The sequence below is a fragment of the Piliocolobus tephrosceles genome, chromosome 8, assembly GCF_002776525.5.
Source record: "Piliocolobus tephrosceles isolate RC106 chromosome 8, ASM277652v3, whole genome shotgun sequence".
NCBI lineage: Eukaryota > Metazoa > Chordata > Mammalia > Primates > Cercopithecidae > Piliocolobus > Piliocolobus tephrosceles.
Genome location: NC_045441.1, coordinates 59,432,828 through 59,455,886, shown reverse-complemented (window position 1 = coordinate 59,455,886; position 23,059 = coordinate 59,432,828). Strand labels below are relative to the sequence as shown.

The 23,059-nt window shown below is 37.3% G+C and overlaps 1 protein-coding gene across 4 annotated transcripts in view; it reads left to right on the top strand.

Annotated features, from left to right (window-relative positions):
- SP4 (Sp4 transcription factor) overlaps positions 1-22,798 on the top strand; it is an 84,804-nt gene extending 62,006 nt beyond the window's left edge. For all 4 annotated transcript variants that reach the window (XM_023215954.1, XM_023215953.1, XM_023215956.1 and 1 more), the window contains one exon: positions 19,275-22,798. In XM_023215954.1, coding sequence (XP_023071722.1) covers positions 19,275-19,522 — 248 coding nt within the window. In that variant the 3' untranslated portion in view covers positions 19,523-22,798. The remainder of the gene's footprint in view (positions 1-19,274) is intronic.
- Positions 22,799-23,059: the final 261 nt, after the last annotated feature.

Below are 23,059 nucleotides of genomic sequence, written 5' to 3'. Positions count from 1 at the left end.
CTGTGGGACAATAAAAAAAGGTCTAAAATTTGTGTCATTGGGCTCCCAGAAGGAGAGGAAAAATACTGCTGTAAGACAAAATTTGAAGAAATAATGCCTGGGACTTCCCATGTTAGGTATAAATTATAGATTCAAGAAGTTCATTGAATCCCAAACAGAAACTGAGAGAAAACAATATCATATCATATATTGTAATCAATCTGCTATAAATCAAAGATAAAGCAAAAATCTTTAAAGAAGCCAGAATAGAATGACACATTATATACAGGGGAACAAAAATTCAAATTATGGCAGGTTTCTTAGAAACTGTGGAGGACAGAGGAAAAAAAACTATCAACTCACCATTTTATGTCCAAGGAGAATATCCTCGGAACAGTATAGTAACAAGAGCAAAGTAAAGATACTTTCAAAGGAAAACTAAGAGAATTTGCTGCTATCAGATCTGCCCCAAAAGAAATACCAAGGAAGTTCTTCAAGATAAAAATAAATTATACCAGAGAGAAATTTGAAATTGAATAATGAAGGAAGGGCAAAACATAAAAATAAATAGTCTTCTCTATTTTCTCAGCCATTTGTCAAAATAAATGCTACATACCTGGGTAAATACAGCAGACTGTTTTTCTTCTGCTAAAATTATTTAACATATGTCTATTTACAGTAAAAAAAAAAAAAATTAACATTGTCTGGTAAATTGTCATTGTATGTTGATGTAATACATATGGCCAATATAACAGAAAGGGAGGGTAAGGAAGCCAGTAGTTGAAAAGCTGCTTTGTTTTACTCTGAAAATATAGAAGTTGTTATGTATATTTTGAAAAGTCAGGTGTATATTGTATACCAACCACTACAGAGAGGGTGGGGAGGAGATACCTAAATATCTCCTGTATATAGGACTGATAAATTATTATAGACTTTAATAATTTTGTAAATTAAATGAGAATACTAAACAACATTCAAATACAGGTTGAGAATCTCTAATTCACAGTGCTCCAAAATCTGAAACTTTTTCAGCACCAGCATGACGCTCAAAAGTAATTGTCGTTGGAGTGTTTTGTTTTTTAGTTTAGGATGCTTAGTCAGTATGTATTCTGCAAATATTCAAATATCTGAAAAAAAAAAAAACATCAAAAATCTGAAACACTTATAGGCCCAAGCATTTCAGGTAAGGGGTACTTGACTGTAATCTGGAAAAAAAAAATGGAAAAAAGGGAAAACAGAAGCATGAAAAACAGACAATTTGAAAACAGATGATAAAATGATAGACTTACAATCTAATCAAACCATCATTACAGTAATTGCAAGTGATATAAATTATACTAATCTAAAGGGAGATATTGTCAAATGACATTTTAAAAAGGATTCAACTATTCTCTGGATAAAGAGAGTATCTGGATAACACTCTACTTTAAAGAATATCCCAGCAGAATATGTATTTTATTCAAGAGCACATGGAACATTCACAGAGATAGACCATGAAACACTCCTTAACAAATTTAAAAGAATAAAATCAGACTGGCATGATGGCTCATGCTTGTAATCCCAGCACTTCGGGAGGCCAAGGCAGGTGGATCACCTGAGGTCAGGAGTTTGAGACCAGCCTGGCCAACATGGTAAAACCCCATCTCTACCAAAAATACAAAAATTAGCCAGACATGGTGACGTGTGTCTGTAGTCCCACCTAATTGGAAGGCTGAGACAGGAGAACTGCTTGATCCCTGGAGGTGGAAGTTGCAGTGAGCTAAGATTGCGCCATTGCACTCAAGCCTGGATGACAGAGTGAGATTCCATCTGGAAAAAAAAAAATCCTACGAAGTATGTTCTCAGATCATTAAGCTAGAAATCAAATAACAAAAATATCTAGGAAACCCCTAAATATCTAGAAATAAAACAACACATGGGCCAAGAAAAAGTTTCAAGGGAAATTAGAAAATATTTCCAATTAAATGAAAATACACCATAAAATTTGTGGGATGCAGGTAAAGCAGTGCTTAGAGGAAATTCATAGCATTAAATGCTTTTATTGGTAAAAAGTAAAGGTCTTCTGTCAATAATCTAAACTTCCACCTTAGGAAACTAGAAAATGAAGAGCTAATTAAATTCAAAACAAGAAGTTGAGAAATAATAAAGAGTAGAAATCAAAAGAATGCTATGCATAACTCTACAAACTAAATTTGAGAACTTAGATAAAATGGAATAACTCCTTGAAAGATACAAGCTACCAACACTGGCTCAAGAAGAAATAGATACCATGAATGCTCCCATATCTGTTAAAGAAATCGGGTTTGTAATTCTAAACTTTTGAGAAAGAAAACTCTGGGCCCATATGGTTTCATTGACAAATTCTACCATTTAAGGAATAAATAATACCAAATTCTACAATCTCTTTCAGAAATAAGAAACACTTCTCAGCTTATTATATGAGGCTCACATTATCATGATACCAAAGAAAAGAAAACTTAGACCAATATCATAAGTATAGTTGTCAAAATTCTTAACAAAATATTAGCAAATCCAGCAATATATAAAAAGGATAATGCATTGTTACGTAGTATGGTTTATTCCAAGAATGAAAAGCTGTCTGAATATTTGAAAAAGTCAGTGTAATTCACTAATAATGACAAAAGAAGAAAAAAAAACCACATGACAGCGAACACACAATATTTGGCAAAATTCTGCATATATTTCTGTAAAAATTCTCAGCGAACTAAGAGTTGAAGGAAACATCATTAACCAGGTAATGGTAAAGTCTACCATTTGCTAAAATCTACAGTTAACGTTATACTTAATGATGAAGGACCTATTGCTTTCCTCTAGAATCAGGAACAAGGTAAAGACATCTGATTTTATCATTCTTATTCACCATTGTACTGGAATTTCTACCCAGTGCAGTAAAGCAGGAAAATGTCATAAAAGACATACAGATTCTAATGCAAGAAATAAAACTATCTTTATCTGCAAACACCAGGTCTTCTGTATAACAAATCTGTGGTGCCTACCAAAAAGCTTTTTGAACTAGTGAGTGCGTTTGGCAAGGTTGCCAGATACAAGATAAATGTACAACAGTGAATTTTATTTCTATATACTAGCAGTGAACAACTGGATATAAGTAGTATATAAAAACAGTGCCATTTGTAATATAGTGAAAACATTTTGCCATAAATCTAACAAAATATATGCAAGATATGTAAGCTAAAAACTAAAACATTGATGAAAGAATGTAATGAAGAACTACGTTAATGCAGAGATACCTGTTACATTCAAGGATTGGATGGCCCAATATTGTTTCCATGTAATTTCTCTCCAAACATATCTACAGATTCAGTATGATCCTTCTCGTAATTCCAGCAGCATTTTTGTAGATAACAAATTGATTCTAAAATTATATGAAGGCAAAGCAATTGGAATAGCCAAAACAATTTCAAAAACAGCATAATTGGCTGATTTATACTGCATAATTTTAGGTATTCCTGTAAAGCTACACTATATCAACACTGTGTGGTTTTGAAGGACACATAGATAAGTAAGACAGAATATAGAGTGCAGAAATTCCCCTCCACACACACGGTGCAAAAACAGTTCAGTAGAGAAAAACTAGTCTTTTCAATAAATGGTATGGAAGAGTTAGCCATATGCAAAACCTTTGACCTGTATTTCTCAAGTCTTTTACAAAAACTACAAATGATTCAGAGACTTAAATCCAAACCCTAAAACAACAAAGCTTTTTGAATAAAGTATAGGACAAAATCTTTGCAACCTTGAGATAGGCTACGAGTGCTTTAACACAACCCCAAAAGCATAATCCATTAAAGAAAAATCAGTAAATGGGACTTGAGGAAAACTCAAAACTTTTGCTCTGTGGTGGATCCTGTTAAGAGAATGAAAACACAAGATACAGACTGGGAGAAAGTATTTGAAAATCACATATCTGACAAAGTACTTTTATGCTGAACACCTTAAGAAGTTTTAAACTCAGTGTGAACAAACAACGTTTTTTTTGTTTTGTTTTTTTTAATGAGCAAAAAATTTGACACTTCACCAAAGAACATATATATGTGACAGAAAAGCACATGAAAAGATATCTGACATCTATTATCTGGGAAATGGGAAATAAAACCACAATGAAATACTACTGTACACTTCTTAGAATGGCTAAAATCAAAGCAAGAACCATGAGAACATGGTAACTGCAAGTACTGGTGAGGATGCAGAGCAATTGGAATTCTCAAATATTGCTGGTGGTAATGCAAAATGACACACTGCCTTTGGAAACCAGTTTGGCATTTTCTTATAAACATACAATTACCATATGATCTAGCAAATCTAATCCTGAGTATTTACCCAAGAGAACTAAGAACTGTGTTCACACAAAAAAGCTATGCGTGTGCATGTGTGTGTGTGTGGCAGATTTATTTATTTATTACCCAAAATTGGAAGTAACCCAAATGTCCTTCAACTGGTGAATGGATAAAAATACCCATATATTGGAGTGCTCCCTAACATAAAGGAATGAATTATTAATAAACAGCCACATGGATGGAACTCAGATGCATTATGCTAAGTGAAAGATCTCAGAATCAAAAGACTGCATAATATATGATATCATTTATATGATATTCTGGAAAAATCAAAACTATAAGGACAGAGAACAGATTTGTGTTTTCTAGGGCATCAGCAAGGAGGAGGGAGAGTTCAACTACAAAGAGACACTACAAAGGAATTTTTGGAAGTGATAGCAACTCTTCTGTGTTTTTATTTTGGTGGCGATTATGTGACTGAATGCATTTGTCAAAACTCATAGAACTCTATACCAAAAAAATGAATTTTACTGTATATAAGTTAAAACATAAATGTTAAAAAGTGGAAACAAACTCATTTTGAGAGACTGCAATGTAAAAAAAGAGAGAGATTTACTATTTTATGTTTTAAGACTTCAAAACAGTTTTCTGTTAAGCCTCATGTGCATGCCTCAGTATCAGGCAAACACTTCTGTTAACTGTGCCAAGGATAATAGGATTTAGAGCCAGAGGGACTCCTGAAAATTATTTTGTGCAACGCCATCATTTCATAAATAAGTAAACTGAAGGCTCAAGAGGCTAATTGTCTTCCAAGGCTCTAAATGTAGTTACTCTTGCTGCTTTCTAGATTTTTTTCTTTGTCTTTGTCTTTCAGCAGTTTGATTATAATGTGACTCCATGTGACTTTCTGCATTTAACCTACTTGAGTTCATTAAGCTTCTTGGATATGCAGATTTTTTTTTTTTTTTTAAATCAAATTGGGGAAGTTTTTACCTATTTTTCAAATATTCTTTCTTTAAACACCTTGGAACCAATGAGTCTTTCAGCCTGTGCTGAAAGGTTCTTTGTGCATGTTGCAGCTTGCCTTCAACACTCAGCCAGTCATTGACATCTCTGCCTTAGCCTTAACTTTCTGCTTACCTAGAGCCTCAGGATTAGGCACAGATTAGTTAGGGCCTTCTCAGGCTGTTCTGAGCAGACTCACAGCCCTAAATGTATGTGTGACCTTCTGGATTCCCATGTATATGTCAGAGGTTTTTAAAGCTCTTCTGAATGTCTTGGCTTTCAGCTAGCTTTTCCTTTAAAGCCTTTTGGTTAGTCTGTTGTTTGTCCCAAATAATGCCCCCTGTTTTGGGCATCCATGAAGTTAAAATACTTGCTTCTAATTGTTTTAGACAAACACATGCCCTGTCTTACATCTGGGAGAAGGCATTTCACATAGGGCTACCTCACAGACTCAGATTAAAGATGGCAGTTTTATAAGTGGAGTCTTCAGGGAATGATTGTTTGAGAATTAGGCTTTGAAAGAGCCTCAACTGTGTTCCACTCCCTCTGGTGGCTGCCAGATGTTGCCAAGAATTGTGGCTGTTACTTTTCAAGGCTGCCACAGAGCTGGAGAGTGGAAAATGAGACTAGTAAGTTAAAATACCATAAATCTTGCTGTTCTTGTAGAAATTCAGTCATTTTTCTTGAGTAAACACTTCCGTGGATTGCTGCAAGCCTTGATTAATTGCCAGAATCTGAAATGGTTGCTTTTGACAGTTTTTTTCCCCATAGGTTTTTGTTGCTTTTATGGAAGAGCAAAGTTTTGGAGGTTCTTCACCATGTTCAGTGATATCATCTCTTGTTTTTGCTCCTGGCCCCGCTTTCTTTCTGAAGCATCATAAGGATTAGAATGACCCTTGTGTTGATGAGTTATCTTTGTGACATGTTGAATGATGCTGTCTGTAGCACATCCAGGAAATGTCTGATTCACAGCTGAGTTTCAGAATCTGGATCTTGGTGTAGTCATCTATTTATAGATGATAGTTAAAACTATTAAAGTGGATTAAATAGCCTAAATAAAGCATTTATAATGAAATAACCAAAGAGCTTCTATATTTGAGTTGATAATTGCTACAGGAAAAAATGAAAAATCACTCATTATGCAAATTGGTGTCCCTATAAATTCATGGTCTCAAATCTCAACCAGTTTCTCAGAACTGCCTATCAATCTTCCTTGTCAGTTTTCTCATTAACTTAATTATTATCTAAACCTCCTTAAGTCTTCTTATATCCCTTGTCACTCCCTTTCAACCTCCCTGACTCTCAGTTTTCTACTTCAAGGAAATTAAAGCATGACTTCTCAAATTATCATCTTTCCTCTCTTATTACAACCAGTCCTCCTTATATGTGGATTCCACATCCTCAGATTCAGCCAACTAGAGATTGAAAATTTTTGAAAAAAATAAAAACAATGAAAAATAATACAAATTAAATAATATAACAACTATTTATATTGTATTAGTCATAAAATTAATCTAGAGATGATTTAAAGTATATGAGAGGATGTGTGTAGGTTATATGCAAATGCTGTATCCACCATTTTATACAAGAAACTTGAGCATCAAATGATTTTGGAATCCACAGGGTCCTGGGACCAATCCTAGTGTATACCAAGGGCAACTATCTACTTCCCCCCCCCAGGTAAATGATACTGGAGAATTTAGGGTACTCATGAAAAGACTTTAGATCGTCTACGCTGCATAGGTAAGAAAGAGAGTGTAGGAGGGACTGATAGACTGGGAGTCAGGTAGGGGTGTTGGTGGATTTCAGGAACTATATGGCTCTCAGTTTGAAAAACTTGAGTCCTTAGATTCAAAAATGATTACAGTTAACCCTCGAACAACACAGAGGTGAGGCATGTCAACCCCCATGCGTTTGAAAATTTGTGTGTAACTTTTGACTCCCCTAAAACTTAACTACTAATAGCCTGCTATTGACTAGAAGCCTTACCGAGCACAGTCAATTAACACGTATTTTACATATTATATGTATAATAAACCAGATTCTTAAAGTAAACTAGAGAAAAGAAACTGTTAAGAAAGTCATAAGGAATAAAAAAGATATTTACTATTCATTATGTGGAAGTGGGTTTTCATAAAGGACTTCATCCTTGTCTTCAAATTACATAGGAATTTGCGGAGGAAGAGAAAGGATTGGTCTTAGGGTCTCTAAATGCCACACATTAAAAAATGTCCCTTTAGTGGGTTGAATTTTTTTCTAAAATATTGTTTAAATCCTAATCCTAGTATCTGTGAATGTGACCTTATTTGGAAATAGGGTCTTTGCAGATGAAATGAAGTTAAAACAAAGCCATACTGGATTAGGGTGGGCCCTAAACTCAGTAGCTGATGTCCTTATAAGAGGAGAAGACAGGGGAAAAGCCCAGGCAAAGACAAAGGCAGGGATTGAAGCAGTGCAGCTACAAACCAAGGAATGCCAAGGACTGCCAGCAGTCAGCAGATGCTAGGGTGAAGCAAGAAAGGACTCTTCTCTGGAGTCCTTGGAGAGAGCAAGGCTGTACTGAGATCTTAATTTTGTACTTCTGGCCTCCAGAACTGTGAGAAAATAAATTTATGTTGTTTTAAGCCACCCAGTTTGTGGTATTTTCTTATAGAAGCCCCAGGAAACTAATACATTACCTAATTTGCTCTTGAAATTAATTTTAATTTATAAATATGGAGGTATATTATCAAATGACAAACTTACAAATAGCATTAGTAATTTTAAAAGTATGTTTCATACATCATAGTAGCTTAGTTTCGAGAGTAGCAACTTAAAAAACAGATTTTAGGCAAAACTCTGACAGCTAGATAACTGACTCTTGATAGGTGCTTCAGATGCAGAAAGCTTAAAAGATCTGATTTATTCCACTCATCCATTCCAATCTATCATTCCATTTGAAATCTCAGCACATTTTTTCCAAGGGAAATTACTGTTAAGAATGTTACAATAGTAAGTAGTGTAGTGTAGTTTCTAAATATGAACATTATATTTAAATCCTTTTAAAAGGCTATATTTTCTTAATGTGATAAAGCATGGTATTCTCTTAGATATTCTAGACAAAAGAAGCATTTTTTTTCCTATACTCAAGTTTATTAAAAATTTCTTTGGATACATTGAGATTTTCATGAAGAAATGAAATTTGAAATTTGTTGTTGACATATGTTGGATACTTGTAATGAAGATGTTTTACATACCTTGAGCCATATATTAGGTCAGCTATAATTTGTTGGGCTTCACATTTTTTATAAGGTTATATCATACGTAACTAGATTAGTTTTCTATTGCTGCCACAACAAATTACCACAAATTTAGCCGCTTAAAATAACACACATTTATTACCTCATAGTTTCTCTAGGTCAGGAGTAGTCAGGAGTTCAAGGGGCCTCAGCTGGGTGCTCTGCTTAGTTTCTCACAGAGCCAAAATCAAGGCATCAGTGGGACTGCATTCCTTACTGAAGGCCCTGGGGAGAAACTTGCTTCCAAAGTCATTTGAATTGTCAGCTAATTTCTGTTCCTTTCTGTTGTAGAATGTAGGTCCTTGTTTCCTTGCCAGCTGGCAGTCGGGAGCTAGTGTTTACACTTGGAGGCTGCCCACACTCCTTCTCATACTGTCCATGTGGCCCCCTCCAGCAACAGCAGGGCATGTTTCCCCTCACACTTCTGATCTCCCTGATTCCAGCTAAAGAAAGCTCTTTGCTTTTAAGAGTTGATGTGATTATGCACTACCGGATAATTCAGAATAATATCCTTATATTAAGCTCCATAACCTTAGCTAAATCTCCAAAGTCCCTTTTACCATGTTCCTTAATGTGAGAAACACATTCACCCGTCTGAACCCGAAGAATTTACTTGGAGACACAAAAGAACAGCAAAAACGAGACTTAATGGCGGTCTTGCAAGATCGGGTGTATGGTAGGCAGGCACACCCAGGGCAGTTACAGCAGTTAATTTACCCCCTAGCACACAAACCCCTCCCCCAGTTCCTCATTGGTCAAGTATTACGGGGTTACAATCTTCCCGGACATTGTCTAAGTTTCATTATCCCCCTAATAAGGATATAACCTTCCCTTCCCTGCTTAAGTTTTGATTTCCCAATAATGAAACTTTCTTCCCTTTTATGGGCTGACCCGTTCTCTACATTCTGCTTGCTCATTGTGACCTTCTAGGTGCATGAGCCGTGCGGTTTGTTACATCCGCAGGCTAGTTGCCAGTATTTAGATTTATCATGCCTTGAAAATAGATCATTTAAAACATTTTCTCACAAATTCCCTTCTCTTTTCTGTTTACTTCCTTCGGTCTCATTTTCGTCTAAATCCTTTTTGTCCTCGAGTTACTCTAGAAGTCATTTACTTTCTCCTTCATAGGAGAGTGAGTTTAATTTTGTTTTCAATAGTTGCAGGTTGTTTTGCTGGTTATGTCATGGGTATGTGTTTATTAATAGCTGTTTTAATCTCTGTGCTAGTTCCCCCACACAAGGGATAATACAAAATCCCACTGCTGTTAAGACTCCTGCCACAATTATGAGAGATATAAGGATTGAAGCTACCATGTCTTTCCATTTTCCAAACCAATCTTCTAGCCAGCCCATAAATGGGTCGTCAATTCCAGCATTTTCTGCCCGTTCATTGGCCAGAGTTGTTTGTCCTTGTAAAGCTTTTCTGATGGTCCCATCTGGGGCAGTTTTGTTGGCAATGAAAGTACAACATTTCCCACCCAGCATAACACATATGCCCCCTTTTTCTGCTAGTATCATGTCTAGCGCAAGCCTGTTTTCCCAGGCCATTTGGCTGGTGGCCGGCATTTAACTGGCTAGCCACCCCTTTTAGGATGTCCCGAGTATAATTGATGAATCTCTGTTGATTATAATAGATGTAGTTAATCCAGTCCTCATTCTTAATAGTTGACCACCAGAAGAGTGCTGACTTAAACGGAGCTGCTATTTGTTTTTGGGCCTTAAATTCATTAGGCACCACCCAGGAATTCCTATAGAGTTAACATATATATTGGGATCAAAAGATATGTCAGATCTCTCTGGTTTTGGTGGCCGTGTGTATTTTCAGGTATCTTACGAAATACCAGGATGAAGGGAATGGCCAACTGGCCTAAGCACAAGTCCCAGTCCAGTTGGGTGGTAACACCTTATCCTCCTTTTTTCCCACAATACCACCAGACATCAACTGTGGTGTATGGAGAGCTGAGTAATTGCCATTGCCTGACTCACCTGTGATGCTTAGGATGTGGGTACAAGTTGAGAGTTCTCCCATGGGCTTATTGAACTCTGCCCCCTGCCTAGAGAGGCAGGAGGAGTAATTGATATTCTCTGTAGAGAATGAGGGATTCTGACCCCTCTCTGCAATGTGGGAAAGAGCAATGACAGACTCTTACAAGTCTCATTTCCCCATGTACCGTTGTCTTGGTATAGAGCCAACATGGAACGCATTCCATCAGGATCATTATTCCATCCTAGGGGAAATGGAACCACCTGTACCTGAGGTCCTCCCACAGCACATGCATAGTAGTTACTCTTGTTCAGGGCTTGTACCAGAAATTTGACCCACTCAACCCAGGCATTCACATCCCCATACCCTCAGTTTTTGAGGTTTGCTTTACATCCTTTACCTCAATTATTTTTAGCCTTTTAAGATCATTATTTGGTAGACTAAAGTGTTTACTAAGGTCTGGGCTTTGAGTAGTACCAGGCACGTGGAGGGTTGAGGTTTTGATGAGTTTAAGAATAAATCACCCTAGGGGGTCTTTCCCTGTGATGTCTGCCCCTAACCCATATAACCAAGACTCTTCCAGAACTGGGGCCAGCCCATGTTTTCTTTTTAGATTTTTCTCAGAGTTAAGGGTTCCTCAGGTGACCCATGCACTTTCCACTGGTATTTTCCCCACCTTTCCAGGGTCTCCTTTACCATTCCCTTGACTTGAGTATAGTGAGTCCACCTCATGCAGCTGTTTACATGACTGTCTCAGTGGTCAGGAGCACTTGATAGGGACCTTTCCAGCTTGGGTTGAGCTTGTCTTCTTTCCAAGTCTTAATCGGCACCAAATCACCAGGCTGAAAGTGGTGAACCATGAACTCAAGAGGTGAAGTTTGAGTCAGAAGTCTTTTTAACCTAAGGGATAACAGGGTGGAGTACAGGGCCAGTATATAGTTTCTTTAAGAATTGATCCTTGGTTTCCATAACCAGAAGATCTGTAGCTCTGCCCAAATATGGGAGCCCATATAATGATTCGTAGAGGGACAATCCCAAGTCTTTTATTGGGGCTTTTCGAATCCTAAGGAGTGCTATTGGGGGGCATTTGGTGCAAGGCATTTTAGTTTTTAAGATTAGTTTGATGATATGCTTTGTGAGAGTTCGATTCATTCTTTCTACCTTTCCAGAGGAAGGGAGATGCCAAGGGGTGTGATAATCCCATTTAATTTGTAAACCTTCCATAATTCACCTTAACACCCTTGAGGTAAAGTGGCTCCCATTGTCTGAATTAATATTTTCCGCCAGTCCAAAGCTAGGTACAATCTGTTTTAATATTATTTTGACCACATTCCCAGCAGTGGCTGTTGGAAGGGGAAAGGCTTCTACCCAGCCTGAAAGGTAATCTGCTATGACTAGTAAATACTTTAGTCTTCCTACTTTGGGCATTTCTGTGAAATCTACTTGAATGCTTTGAAGTGGTCTTACTCCACTTTGAAGTGGTCTTCCTGTTTTCTAATCACCTTTTTGTCTATCTTTTGACAAGTTACACAATTTATACATGCTTGTTTAGCAAGGGTATAAATCCCTACACACCCATCATTTCTAAGTATTGTGTCACACAAAGCCTGGAGTCCCCATTGACTCCATTTGTGTAATATAGATATTAGTTTTCTTCTTAGGGGTTTACTTATTTCAGGAAGTACCCTTTTGCCATCTTCAGTCTGAGTAACTCCTGTCCGGTCTAATTCTTCCTCTTTCTCTCTGGTAAACTGGAGCCTTAATACTAGCCGAGGGATGTCTGGGAGCAGGCTATGTAGTCTAATTTCTTTGTCCAGAGAAGCTTGCTTAGCAGCTTCACCTGCAAGCCTGTTTCCTGTAGCTTCTATAGTGTTCCCTTTCTGATGACCATTTACATGAACTATGGCTACCTCTGCTGGAAGCAGGAGGCTTTCTAAAACCTGTTTGACCAGTTCCCCCATGAACCAGTTATTTTCCCCTGCTATTTATTAGACCTCGCTCTGTCCAGATTTTATCAAAAGTGTGTACTACCCCATAAGCGTATTTAGAATCAGTATATATAGTTCCTTCTTGGGCTTTAAGGAACTTTATGGCCTGGTTAAGACCATATAATTTACAGATTTGGGCTGACCAGCCATTAGGTAATCTACCTTTCTCATATAAGGAGTGTTTATTTCCATCAATGACAGCATTGCCATCTATCACTCGTCACGACTCATCCACAAACAGCCTTATCCCATCATGTGGTGGAGCTTCCCTAAGGTTTGGTCCTACTTTAGTTTATCATTCTATGATATCTAAGCAGTTCTGGTCTGATGTCTTTGTTCTCCTCTCCTTTTCATAGGAAATTGGCTGCGGTTAGGCAAATATTTATGGTTACAAGCAAATAATTTTTTTTCTTACTAATATGGCTTCATATTTTAGAATCTGAGAATCTGTTCAAACTATCTCCTGGCTCTTGGTTTAATATATTCCTGACCTGGTAGAGGGCGCTTACTATTAGGGCCCCACCAAAGGTTAACTTTCTACTCTCCTAGCAGCAGGGCTGTGGCAGCACTGCTTGCACACATTCGGGCTGCCCCCGAGAGACAGGATCAAGAAGCTTGGAGACAAAAGCAACAGATTCTCTCTTCCCTCTCCGGGTTTCAGTGAGGACCCCAAGGGTGATCCACTATTACCAACAGGTGGAATGGTTTCTCTAAAGATGGGAGGGCCAGGACCGGGGCTGAATGACGGCCTGCTTTAGCTCTTTCACCACCTGAATTTCCTTTAAGGACAATTGCAAGGGATCAGGTTCTTTTAGTAACTTGATATATAGAATCTTTGTCTTTTGAGCATATGAGTCAATTCATAACCTATAGTAGCCAGTTAAATCTAAAAATTTTTGGAGTTCTCTCTGTCTTAGGCAAAGGCAGACCCACTATTTCCAATATTCTCTCTGGGTTTATTCTTCACGTCCCTTCACTAATGAGGTGTCCTAAATATTTAATTTCTTTTTCTACAAACTGCAGTTTGTTCTTAGAGACTCGCAATCCCCTTTCTCTTAGGAAATTAAGCTTGTGGTGGCTTCTGATACCTCGGCCTTCCTCTCCCCAGAAATTAAAAGATTATCTATGTATTGCAACAATTGGGTTCCCCTGGAGGGTTGAAATTCCTCCAGGACTTTTTCTGATATTTGACCAAATACGTTTGGGGCTTCCGAGAAACCTTGTGGCAGCACAGTCCAGGGGTACTGTTGTTTTCTCCTAGTTATAGGATCTTCCCATGCAAAGGCAAAGAGTTTCCCTACTCCTAAAGTCTAGGGGACATGCCCAGAATGCATCTTTTGGATGCATACCACCACATTGAACCACTTACGTTCATAGGGTATCTTACTAAAGAGGGTATAGGGGTTAGGCACCACAGGGTGGTAGGTCTGGACAGTTTGATTTATAGCCCTTAGGTATTGCACCAATCTATACAACCCGTCAGACTCTTTGGGAGAATTGGAGTATTGTAACATGCAGGGTTCTAATTGTCCATCATTAATCAATCCCTCTATTACCAGTTGGAGACCTTTTCTCCCTTCAGTAGAAATGGGATATTGTTCTCTGCAAACTACTTCTGGTTGTTTTAGTTTAATCTGTAAGGGTGTGATTTTTAACCCTCTGTTGCCTTCCCTAACCTTCACAAGGGGATTAATTTTTCTTTGCTCCTCCTCTGTTAGGAGGCCCATCATTACTTTTATTTGTCCTTCCTCTATTCCTAATCCTAAACCCAATCTCACAATCGGGTCTTGACGCAGGAGGTTAGTTCCTACTTCAGGAACATATGAGTGACCCCTCAGTTTGTTTTGGTCCTGATGTAATTAGCATTTTCTTAAATATTAGAACCTGAAATCCCTCCCCTTTTATCCCTGATACTGTCAATTTTTCCTTAGAGAGTACCCCTTGGTTGGTGAATTAGGGAGGAGTGAGCTGCCCCAGTATCAATCAAAATATCACTTCTTCCCTCAGGTCCTACCTTCACATTTATTGAGGGTTCCTGGTGGGAACTACTCAGAAGGAGCTCCTGCCCAGCCCACCCCCCCCGCCCCACCACCAGTCTTCATCAACCATCTTGAAGGGTATCACCTTTTCTTTTTTCCATTTAGGACATCCTCTCTTAAAATGCCCTCTCTTTCCACACTTGTAACATCCACTCATAGTTTTAGGACCTTTTCCCTGCATTTCCCTTCTTTCTTCATGTCGAAGTCTATAATTCGCTTGTTTCCTGAGTGGGGGATCTTGATGTAACCCTTTTCTCTTCCACAAGAATACCTCTTCCACAGTGGAAACCATGATTTTTGCTTTTTGTGTCTGCTTCTCTTCCTTTTCTCCTTACAAGACCTTCTGAGTTTGCCTCAGTAAATCCTCAGTTGGTTTCTCTTTCCATCCATCAGTCTTTTGTAATTTTTTGGTAAAGTCAGGCCAGCTCTTAGTTACAAAGTTAACCTTCAAAAGGCGTTGCCCTACTGGGTCCTCTAGATCTAATCTGGAGCATTTTCTCATCTGATATCTGAGCCTGTGTAGGAATGCAGAGGGAGTTTCCTCTTTTGCTTGTTGAATCTTGAATGTGTCCTACAAGTGGACTCCTTGATCTCTTTAATTATCAGTTCCCGAAGGTCCTATATTTGGGCGCAGTCCCTGGGATCATTATTGTCCCATTCAGGATTAACATTTGGAAATTTTTGTTCGGCTGGTGAGACTCCTTGCCTGGGAGGGTGTTGCCTCTCCCAGATGGTCATGTCCACTCTCCTAATCATTCCCCTTTCTTTTCCTATGAACAGGATATTCTTGATGGACATCATTTCAACCCAGGTATAAAAACTGGATCCTAGGAATTGGTCCAGATGGTCTGCTAAACTGAGGGGATCTTTTAGGAGTGGTTTCATTTTTTTTCTTGAAATTCCTAATTTCAATACTTACAAGAGGAGCATTTACAAAGCCAGTCTCTCCCTGTCCCATGGGAACTCCCCTAAGAGGGAACATGCTAGGTGCCTGCTGTGTGGAAGGAATAGGGAAGTTCTCAATATCCCTCTTACAGTGTTCTAGTTCTTTTCTTAAATTTGGATAAGGATTTAGAGGAACAGTTGGTTCGACTCCACCATGGTCTCCAGGTCTTTCCTCCTCTAACCCTCTTGCTTCCCCTTGACTTTCCTGTCCCCTGTTTTTTGAGATGTATAGAGGGGCATGCATGACAGGAGGTCCCAGGGCTTTTCACTGGGTGAGGGGTTTTTGCTAGGCTCTTTTTCTTCTTTAAGCGGGAATATGGGGGCTAATTCCTTGGGCCAGCAGAGAGCATAACCCATCTCTTCTTGTGAGATTGGGGTTTTTTTATTCACATAGAGAATTAAAGCTTGGCACACCCAATTTTTAATCGGAGCCAAACTTAGGCCATAGGACTAGCCTGGTAAATGTCAGAGGGAGTCTCTTTGGCTCCCTCTTTCCCTTGTACCCTAGGCCTAGAATTTCGGTTTCCCATTTTTGGTCAGTCTGTGTCTGAGCTTTTCCCTGTGTTCTCAGCACCCCCTATTGGAGGTTTCTTGCACACCCCGAGAATCACTTCATCCATTCTCCGACCATTCTTTGTCCATTCTTTGTCCATTTTCCTCATGGGAGAACAGAACAATGGGTTGGGACTCTGCTCTTGCTTCAAATCTAGGGTACATCTCAGTCACACTCACTCAACCTCTGAAAATGCCCAACCACCAAGATAGCACTTATAGTACAATTTTCCTCCCTTGGCTCCTACACAAGGTTGCCTGGTTACTACAGTGCCTGCTTTTCTCCCTGTGTCACCTCTGCTGCCTCCTGAATAACAGTCTGTCTGTGGCTTCTGTGGGGAGCCAGGACGCCTGGACAGAGCGGGCCACCTAAATCGGGTGGGACGCCTCTCCCCTCTCAGCTGGAGTGCCACTCCATGCACGTACAGAGATCCCAGACAGGCCCCCAGGTTTGTGAGACATACACAGTCACCTGTCCAAACCCAAAGAATGGACTTGGAGACACGAACAATGGAAGTGAGACTTTTAATGGTGGTCTGGTAGGCAGGCACACCTGGGGCAGTTATAGCAGGTAATTTATCTCCTAGCATGCAGTGCTCACTGCCACCACCCTCCCCCACCAGGTTCAAGTGATTGTTCTGCCTCAGCCTCCCAAGTAGCCGGGGTTACAGGTGTGCACCACCATGCCCAGCTACTTTTTTTTGTATTTTTAGTAGAGACAGGATTTCCCTGTGTTGGCCAGGCTGGTCTCAAACTCCTGACCTCAGGTGATCCACCCACTTCGGCCTCCCAAAGTGCTGGGATTACAGGTATGAGCCACCGTGCCCAGCCTAAATACATTTTTTTTTTTAAAGTAGGCCACTGCCTCCACCTTTGTACGGAGAAATCCCAGGTTCCTCCTGTTGGAACCTAGCTAGACCCTGGAGTAAGAGTACCAAGACCAGGCTTGCCAAGTGTGACTTCACATAGAGTTTGTGTCTGACCTGGGGTCAAGGCCTTGTCTACACACTTTTTTTTTTTTTTTTTTTTTTGAGACAAGGCCTGGCTCTCTCATCCAGGCTAGAGTGCAGTGGCTCACTATAGTCTCAACATTTGCATTACATGTTGATTTATATAATTAATGGATGGTGTTGCTTATTATCGATTGATCTTGAATATTGCCATTTGACAAATTTATTCTAATTGTTTATTTTCTCAGATTTTTATGTAAATAGTAATAACTGTAAATAACAATATATTTCAATTTTTTTTCCTTCCAATGATTGTACCTCATTTCATTTTACTGTCTTATATGTAGGCTTGGTAAGAATGTTTCATATTATGTTGAAAATAGTAATGATATATATAATAGCATTCTTATCTTGTTCCTGATGTATAAAGTAATAGTTCAGAAGTTTCTCCATTAATTATATGTAGGGGTATAGGGTGCCAATGACTTTTAGCAGGTAAAAGAAATAAATTTTTATTCCTGGTTTGCCAAGAGCGCTTATCAAAATGTGTTAAATTTTATCACATTGTTTTTATGCTTCTGTTGATCTTTTTTTTTCTCTCCTTTAACTTTATGGGATCTTAAGTCATACAAAGTATTTTTGTGTAGTCAAATTTGTCTGTTCTCTCCTTTATAGTTCCTAAATAACCTGTTGTACTTTTTAAAGTATCGCCAAACTCTAGGTTATAGAAATGTTTTCCCTTTTTTTTTTTAATACTTGGTTTTAATCTTTATAGCATGTATTTTGGTGTGTGGTATGACACGGAGGTGCAACTTCTTTGTGTTACTTCACATGGATGTTTTAATACAATATTGTATTGAGTGCAGTGGTCCTGTAAGTTTTAATATTTGTTTATAACAATAATAAGGAAGACTAATGGTTTTTTCAAAGGGTATGAAAAAGTAAAAGCACACACGTAAAGAAAAAGAGAATGTAAAGAAAAAGAATATCTGATGTGGACCAACTTGAGCCTATAGATTTTTTATTGGTGAGTCAAAAGCAGGGCCAAGAAAAGAAATTATCCAAATTGAATTTTTTTTTTGTATTAGTCTGTTTTCACGCTGCTGATAAAGACACAGTTCCACATGGCTGGGGAGGCCTCACAATTATGGCAGAAGGCAAAGAGGAGCAAATCACATCTCATGTGGATGGTGGCAGGCAAAGAGACAAAAAAGACACAAAAACGGAAATCCCTGATAAAACTATCAGATCCTGTGAGACTTATTCACTGCCGTGAGAACAGTGTGGGGAACCCACCCCCATGATTCAGTTATCTCCCACTGGGTCCCTCCCACAACATGTGGGAATTATGGGAGTATAATTCAAGAGAGATTTGGGTGGGACACAGAGCCAGACTCTATCACTTATTATCCAAGTTTTATCGGACTGGGAAAACAACATTTCAGTCCCTTAAGTAACAATTTTAGAGGGAAGATCTACAGCTAACAGTTATTCATTGAGCATATCAGGATAAACCAGTTAACCAAATTTTGATATCCCTCATTTATTATACACAAAAACAAAATGGCTTTTTTCTTTTTAGTTAACATTAAACTAGCTTTTATTCCAAAACAAAGAAGTCGGTCCAGTAGAACTATGTTATATTTTGAAGAAAGCATATTTAAGAATTTCTTTGGACAACAGAAACTAAGTGTTATCTTATGAAACCTAAAAACTCTATTAAATTCTAAATGTAGCATGTGCCTGCCTCCCATTTTTGCCTTGTAAAGAACTCAGTACACTATTAAATTATTAACTTAGTTTATTTGAAATAGTTCTAAGATATTTCATGCCACCACGATTAAAACTAAAACCCAGGTTAGCAGTTTTGAAGAACAGTGGACATGAGCCTTGAACATTATATATATTTGTTACATCTGATAGAGATATTTTAAATTGCCTGCTAAAAACCCTCTTGCTTTGTAGATGGGAAACTGAGGGTCCGGTGGCTATTTACTTGCTCCAGCTTTTCTTTCCAGTTCATAGCAGAAGCAGGACTTAAACTTCAGGTCTTTTTGTCACAATCACATGGTCTTTTTCTTTGCATTGCTTGTTTCATAACATTTTTAAATAAAATATTTTGCAACTAGTGAAACTGTACAAAAACTTATATATAATATGACCAGAAGGAAGATTGTTAAAAATTATAATTTCACTTAAGTAAAATGTGTATAACTTCATTTACTGTTTTTCTATGTAGGTGAAAAGAGATTTGAATGCCCAGAATGTTCTAAAAGGTTTATGCGGAGTGATCATCTCTCCAAACATGTCAAAACGCACCAGAATAAAAAAGGTGGTGGGACAGCTCTTGCCATTGTTACCTCGGGAGAACTGGACTCATCTGTTACAGAGGTGCTTGGCTCCCCAAGAATTGTCACAGTTGCAGCCATTTCTCAAGATTCGAATCCAGCAACTCCCAATGTTTCAACCAACATGGAAGAATTCTGAAAAGTTATTTATTACAAAGACCTCTAGTGCTGCACTTGTTTACACACCTTTGAAATCTGGAAATGGGCTGGTCAAGTGGATTACAGAGTAGGAAATTATGTTTTCATTCTTGGCTTCTTTAAGTATTCCAGGGTTTGGGGTCAACACATGAAGAGTTGAATTTTAAAAAATACAAAAAGTAAACTGATGTACTGGAAACAGAAAAGTATTTCCTCCATACTATAAGTTGTAGTTGTTTTGAAATATATCACATAACCTTTAGACAGAATCTTCCCATCTCTTAATATCATGTGTTAACATGTTTAAAAAGACCTTATTAGTTTGCAGGCTGGACCTTAATTGGACTTATTTTCTTTGAAAGTACTTTGTTATAAATTCAGTCAGTAATAATTCACATGTTTTCTTTTTCTCTATAGCACAGAAAACAGATAGTTAACTGATGATAGGGATAATACCGTATTTCCTTAGCTTGATTTTTGGAAAATCAACCGAAAATAGTTTTGGCCGTCTTTTCTAAATGTTAGAAATTCTTCAACAGCTGAATTAGGTAAGTTCCAAAACAGTAATCTGAGATGCATCTCAGATCTTTATTACCACTACATTATAGTAGTGTGTATGCAGACAATCAGTGAAGTCCAATTACTTTCTCCATTTGGAGACACAAGAGGAACTTAGAGTTAAATCTTAGGTTAAATTTTAGGTTGACAACTTAGGAAAATGCTGGGGAAAAAATGTTAAAACAAAACTCATCATAGCTTCAGAAAAATAAAATGAGGCATCTTAACATGCAATGTTCTGAAGTTAGGATTGATTATATTCCTAACCGTAGGTTGAACCACAGAATTTCATTTAATATGTTTATATTGGAAATATTTGCATAGAGTGTAAATTGTTCTGTAGTTTCGTATTTTGTAAATATGAGTTATGTTGACAATGTGCAGAATTCTTTATGCTTTGACTTGGTAGCCAAAGAAAGAATTATACTTTTTTCCAAGGCCAGCAGAAAATTATCTTTTAACTACATTGTAATTTCTTGTTTTCCTCTACTAAAAATTGGCCAGTCCCATTTTATTTCTAGTGCTGTGTTAGAAAGTAATTAGAAATTATAGCACAGTAATGTTTTTATGTTTCATCAATAACTGAATTTTCCCTAAAAATTGGCCTAATATATAATAGATATATTATGAAGCAAAACTTTTATTTTTGAAAAGGCAGAATAATTTTCAGTGAAGTAAGTGACTAAAGAAAAAAATATATTGTTTATGCAAGGGTCTTACAGGAAAGGGTCTTTTTTTTTTGAGATGGAGTCTCACACTCTTGCCCAGGCTGGAGTGCAGTGGCACGATCTCAGCTCACTGCAACCACTGCCTCCCGGGTTCAAGCGATTCTCCTGTCTTAACCTCCTGAGTAGCTGGGATTACAGGCGCCCGCCACCACCACTGTCTAATGTTCGTATTTTTAGTAGAGACAGGGTTTCGCCATGTTGGCCAGGCTGGTTTCAAACTCCTGACCTCAGGTGATCCGTCCACCTCGGCCTCCCAAAGTGCTGGGATTACAGGCATGAGCCACCGTGCCCAGCTAGGAAATGGTGTTGTTAGGAAAGATGGCCAAAAGTTTCATATGAAAAAATCTGGATTATACCAGTAACTTAAATATTAATAAGGATATTTTATGTTTTAAAAAAGTATTTACACAGAATCATAATCAGTGAAATTGACCATTTGAAAACTAAAGTTTTTACCTACCTGCTCAATTTATTAACATAATTACTTTGGGGACTGTTTGAATATAGGTACGTATTTTCTTGTGCATTCTCTATAATTTCAGGAAAAGTACTACTCATGCGAATTCTCTTCCAAAATTGTGATGTTTCTTGTATTTTTGATGAAGGAGAAATACTGTAATGATCACTGTTTACACTATGTACACTTTAGGCCAGCCCTTTGTAGCGTTATATAAAACTGAAGGTCTTTTGTGCTTTCAGTTTGTATAAAAAAGCTTTGAGATTAAAGGAAAAAAAAATTTTTACACTGTGGTTATAAATTTCAAGTTTCTTAAAGCTTTTGTAGACTTGTAACAGAGTCTTTAAATTTTAGTTGGATTTTGTAAATTGTTTTGTATATTTTATTTAATGTACTCTTAACAACTGATGTATCTGGCTTTAAAACATCAGAATTGGTTTGTTGTTTTGTTTGGTACAGAAGAGCATTTGGTAGTGTTAATTTTAATTTTATTATATAGGAGCTGAAACATCAAATATATATTTTATCTATCATTATGCTACACAATCAGTGCTATAAATTTTTTTACGCAAAGAAACTTTCTTAATGTTTTAATCATGTTTCCTCAGAGTGACACTTTTTGTTGTTGTTAATACCAAGTATGAACACTCTGCATCATTATTCCATGAACCAGTTCTAATGCAAACCTATGTATGTCCATTAGAAATGGAAGTTATTTTTTAATCAACAATGAGGCCTATTATAAATTTATCAAATGAATCTGGATAGCTTTATAGCATATAAAATATGTTAATTTGTGTTAGCAGGTGCACATTTCACCACTGAAATTGAAATATTTTGACAGTCTGTTCTGCATACCATTCTGAGTCTACTTTTCTGTCTTTAGAAGAATCGTAAATTTCAATGTCCTTTATTTGACTCAGTGGGATATAGCTGTTATAAGTAATAGGGCACAGATGTGCAGTAGAGTCTTGTTTAATGGCATTTCACTGTTCATTCCCTTTACCACCGTTATAAAACTTTTCTTTATTGTAATTATCAGTGCAAAGCTATGTATTTATCATGGTAAAACTCCAGTGTTAGAATAGTTTTTTCTTACAGTATACTTTCTTTGGTTAGGTTTGTGTATGTGTTGCTGATTACATTAGAACTTGATGTTAAGTCATTATTTATCATACTCTCATGAGAGCAGTAATAAAAATGTGTAATCTAGGAGAAAAAGTTAATTTGTCAAACTTAGATAAGCATGATGTTTAGGTCCTATTTTTCAATTTTATAACTGTTTTATTGCAACAATATTTGTATTTAAGTCTCCATTTTAATGCCTTGTGGTGTTTTTTTATGCATGTCACTAAGTTGTCATCCCACATAAATTGATGTGCAGCATAGGGTATTAAATCTACATAATGATTTTAAAACAGAAATAGTTGATGGTAAAATGTAAATGTTTTGCAAAAATTCCTTATAAAAAGTTTTGTAGTAACATTTCACTTGTAAATTTTTTTTGTAAAAAAAAAAGAAAATGAAAAAAAAAGAATCCAGAAAAAAACCTGTTTCCCATATTCTAGAATTTAGACAATTATTCTGCCAGCAAAGCCTCTGGGGCTGTAATTGACATTTTTACAGTGCTGATTTGTATAAAATTTGTTTTTTGTGGATTTGGAAATAAAATCATGTACAAGTTGTTGCCTGCAATAACAATTGCAAGTAACCTATTAAAAATTCCCTTGAGTTTAACATGTTTCATTTAATTATGTATACTATAAAGCAGCAATAAATTATTTGAACTATCAAC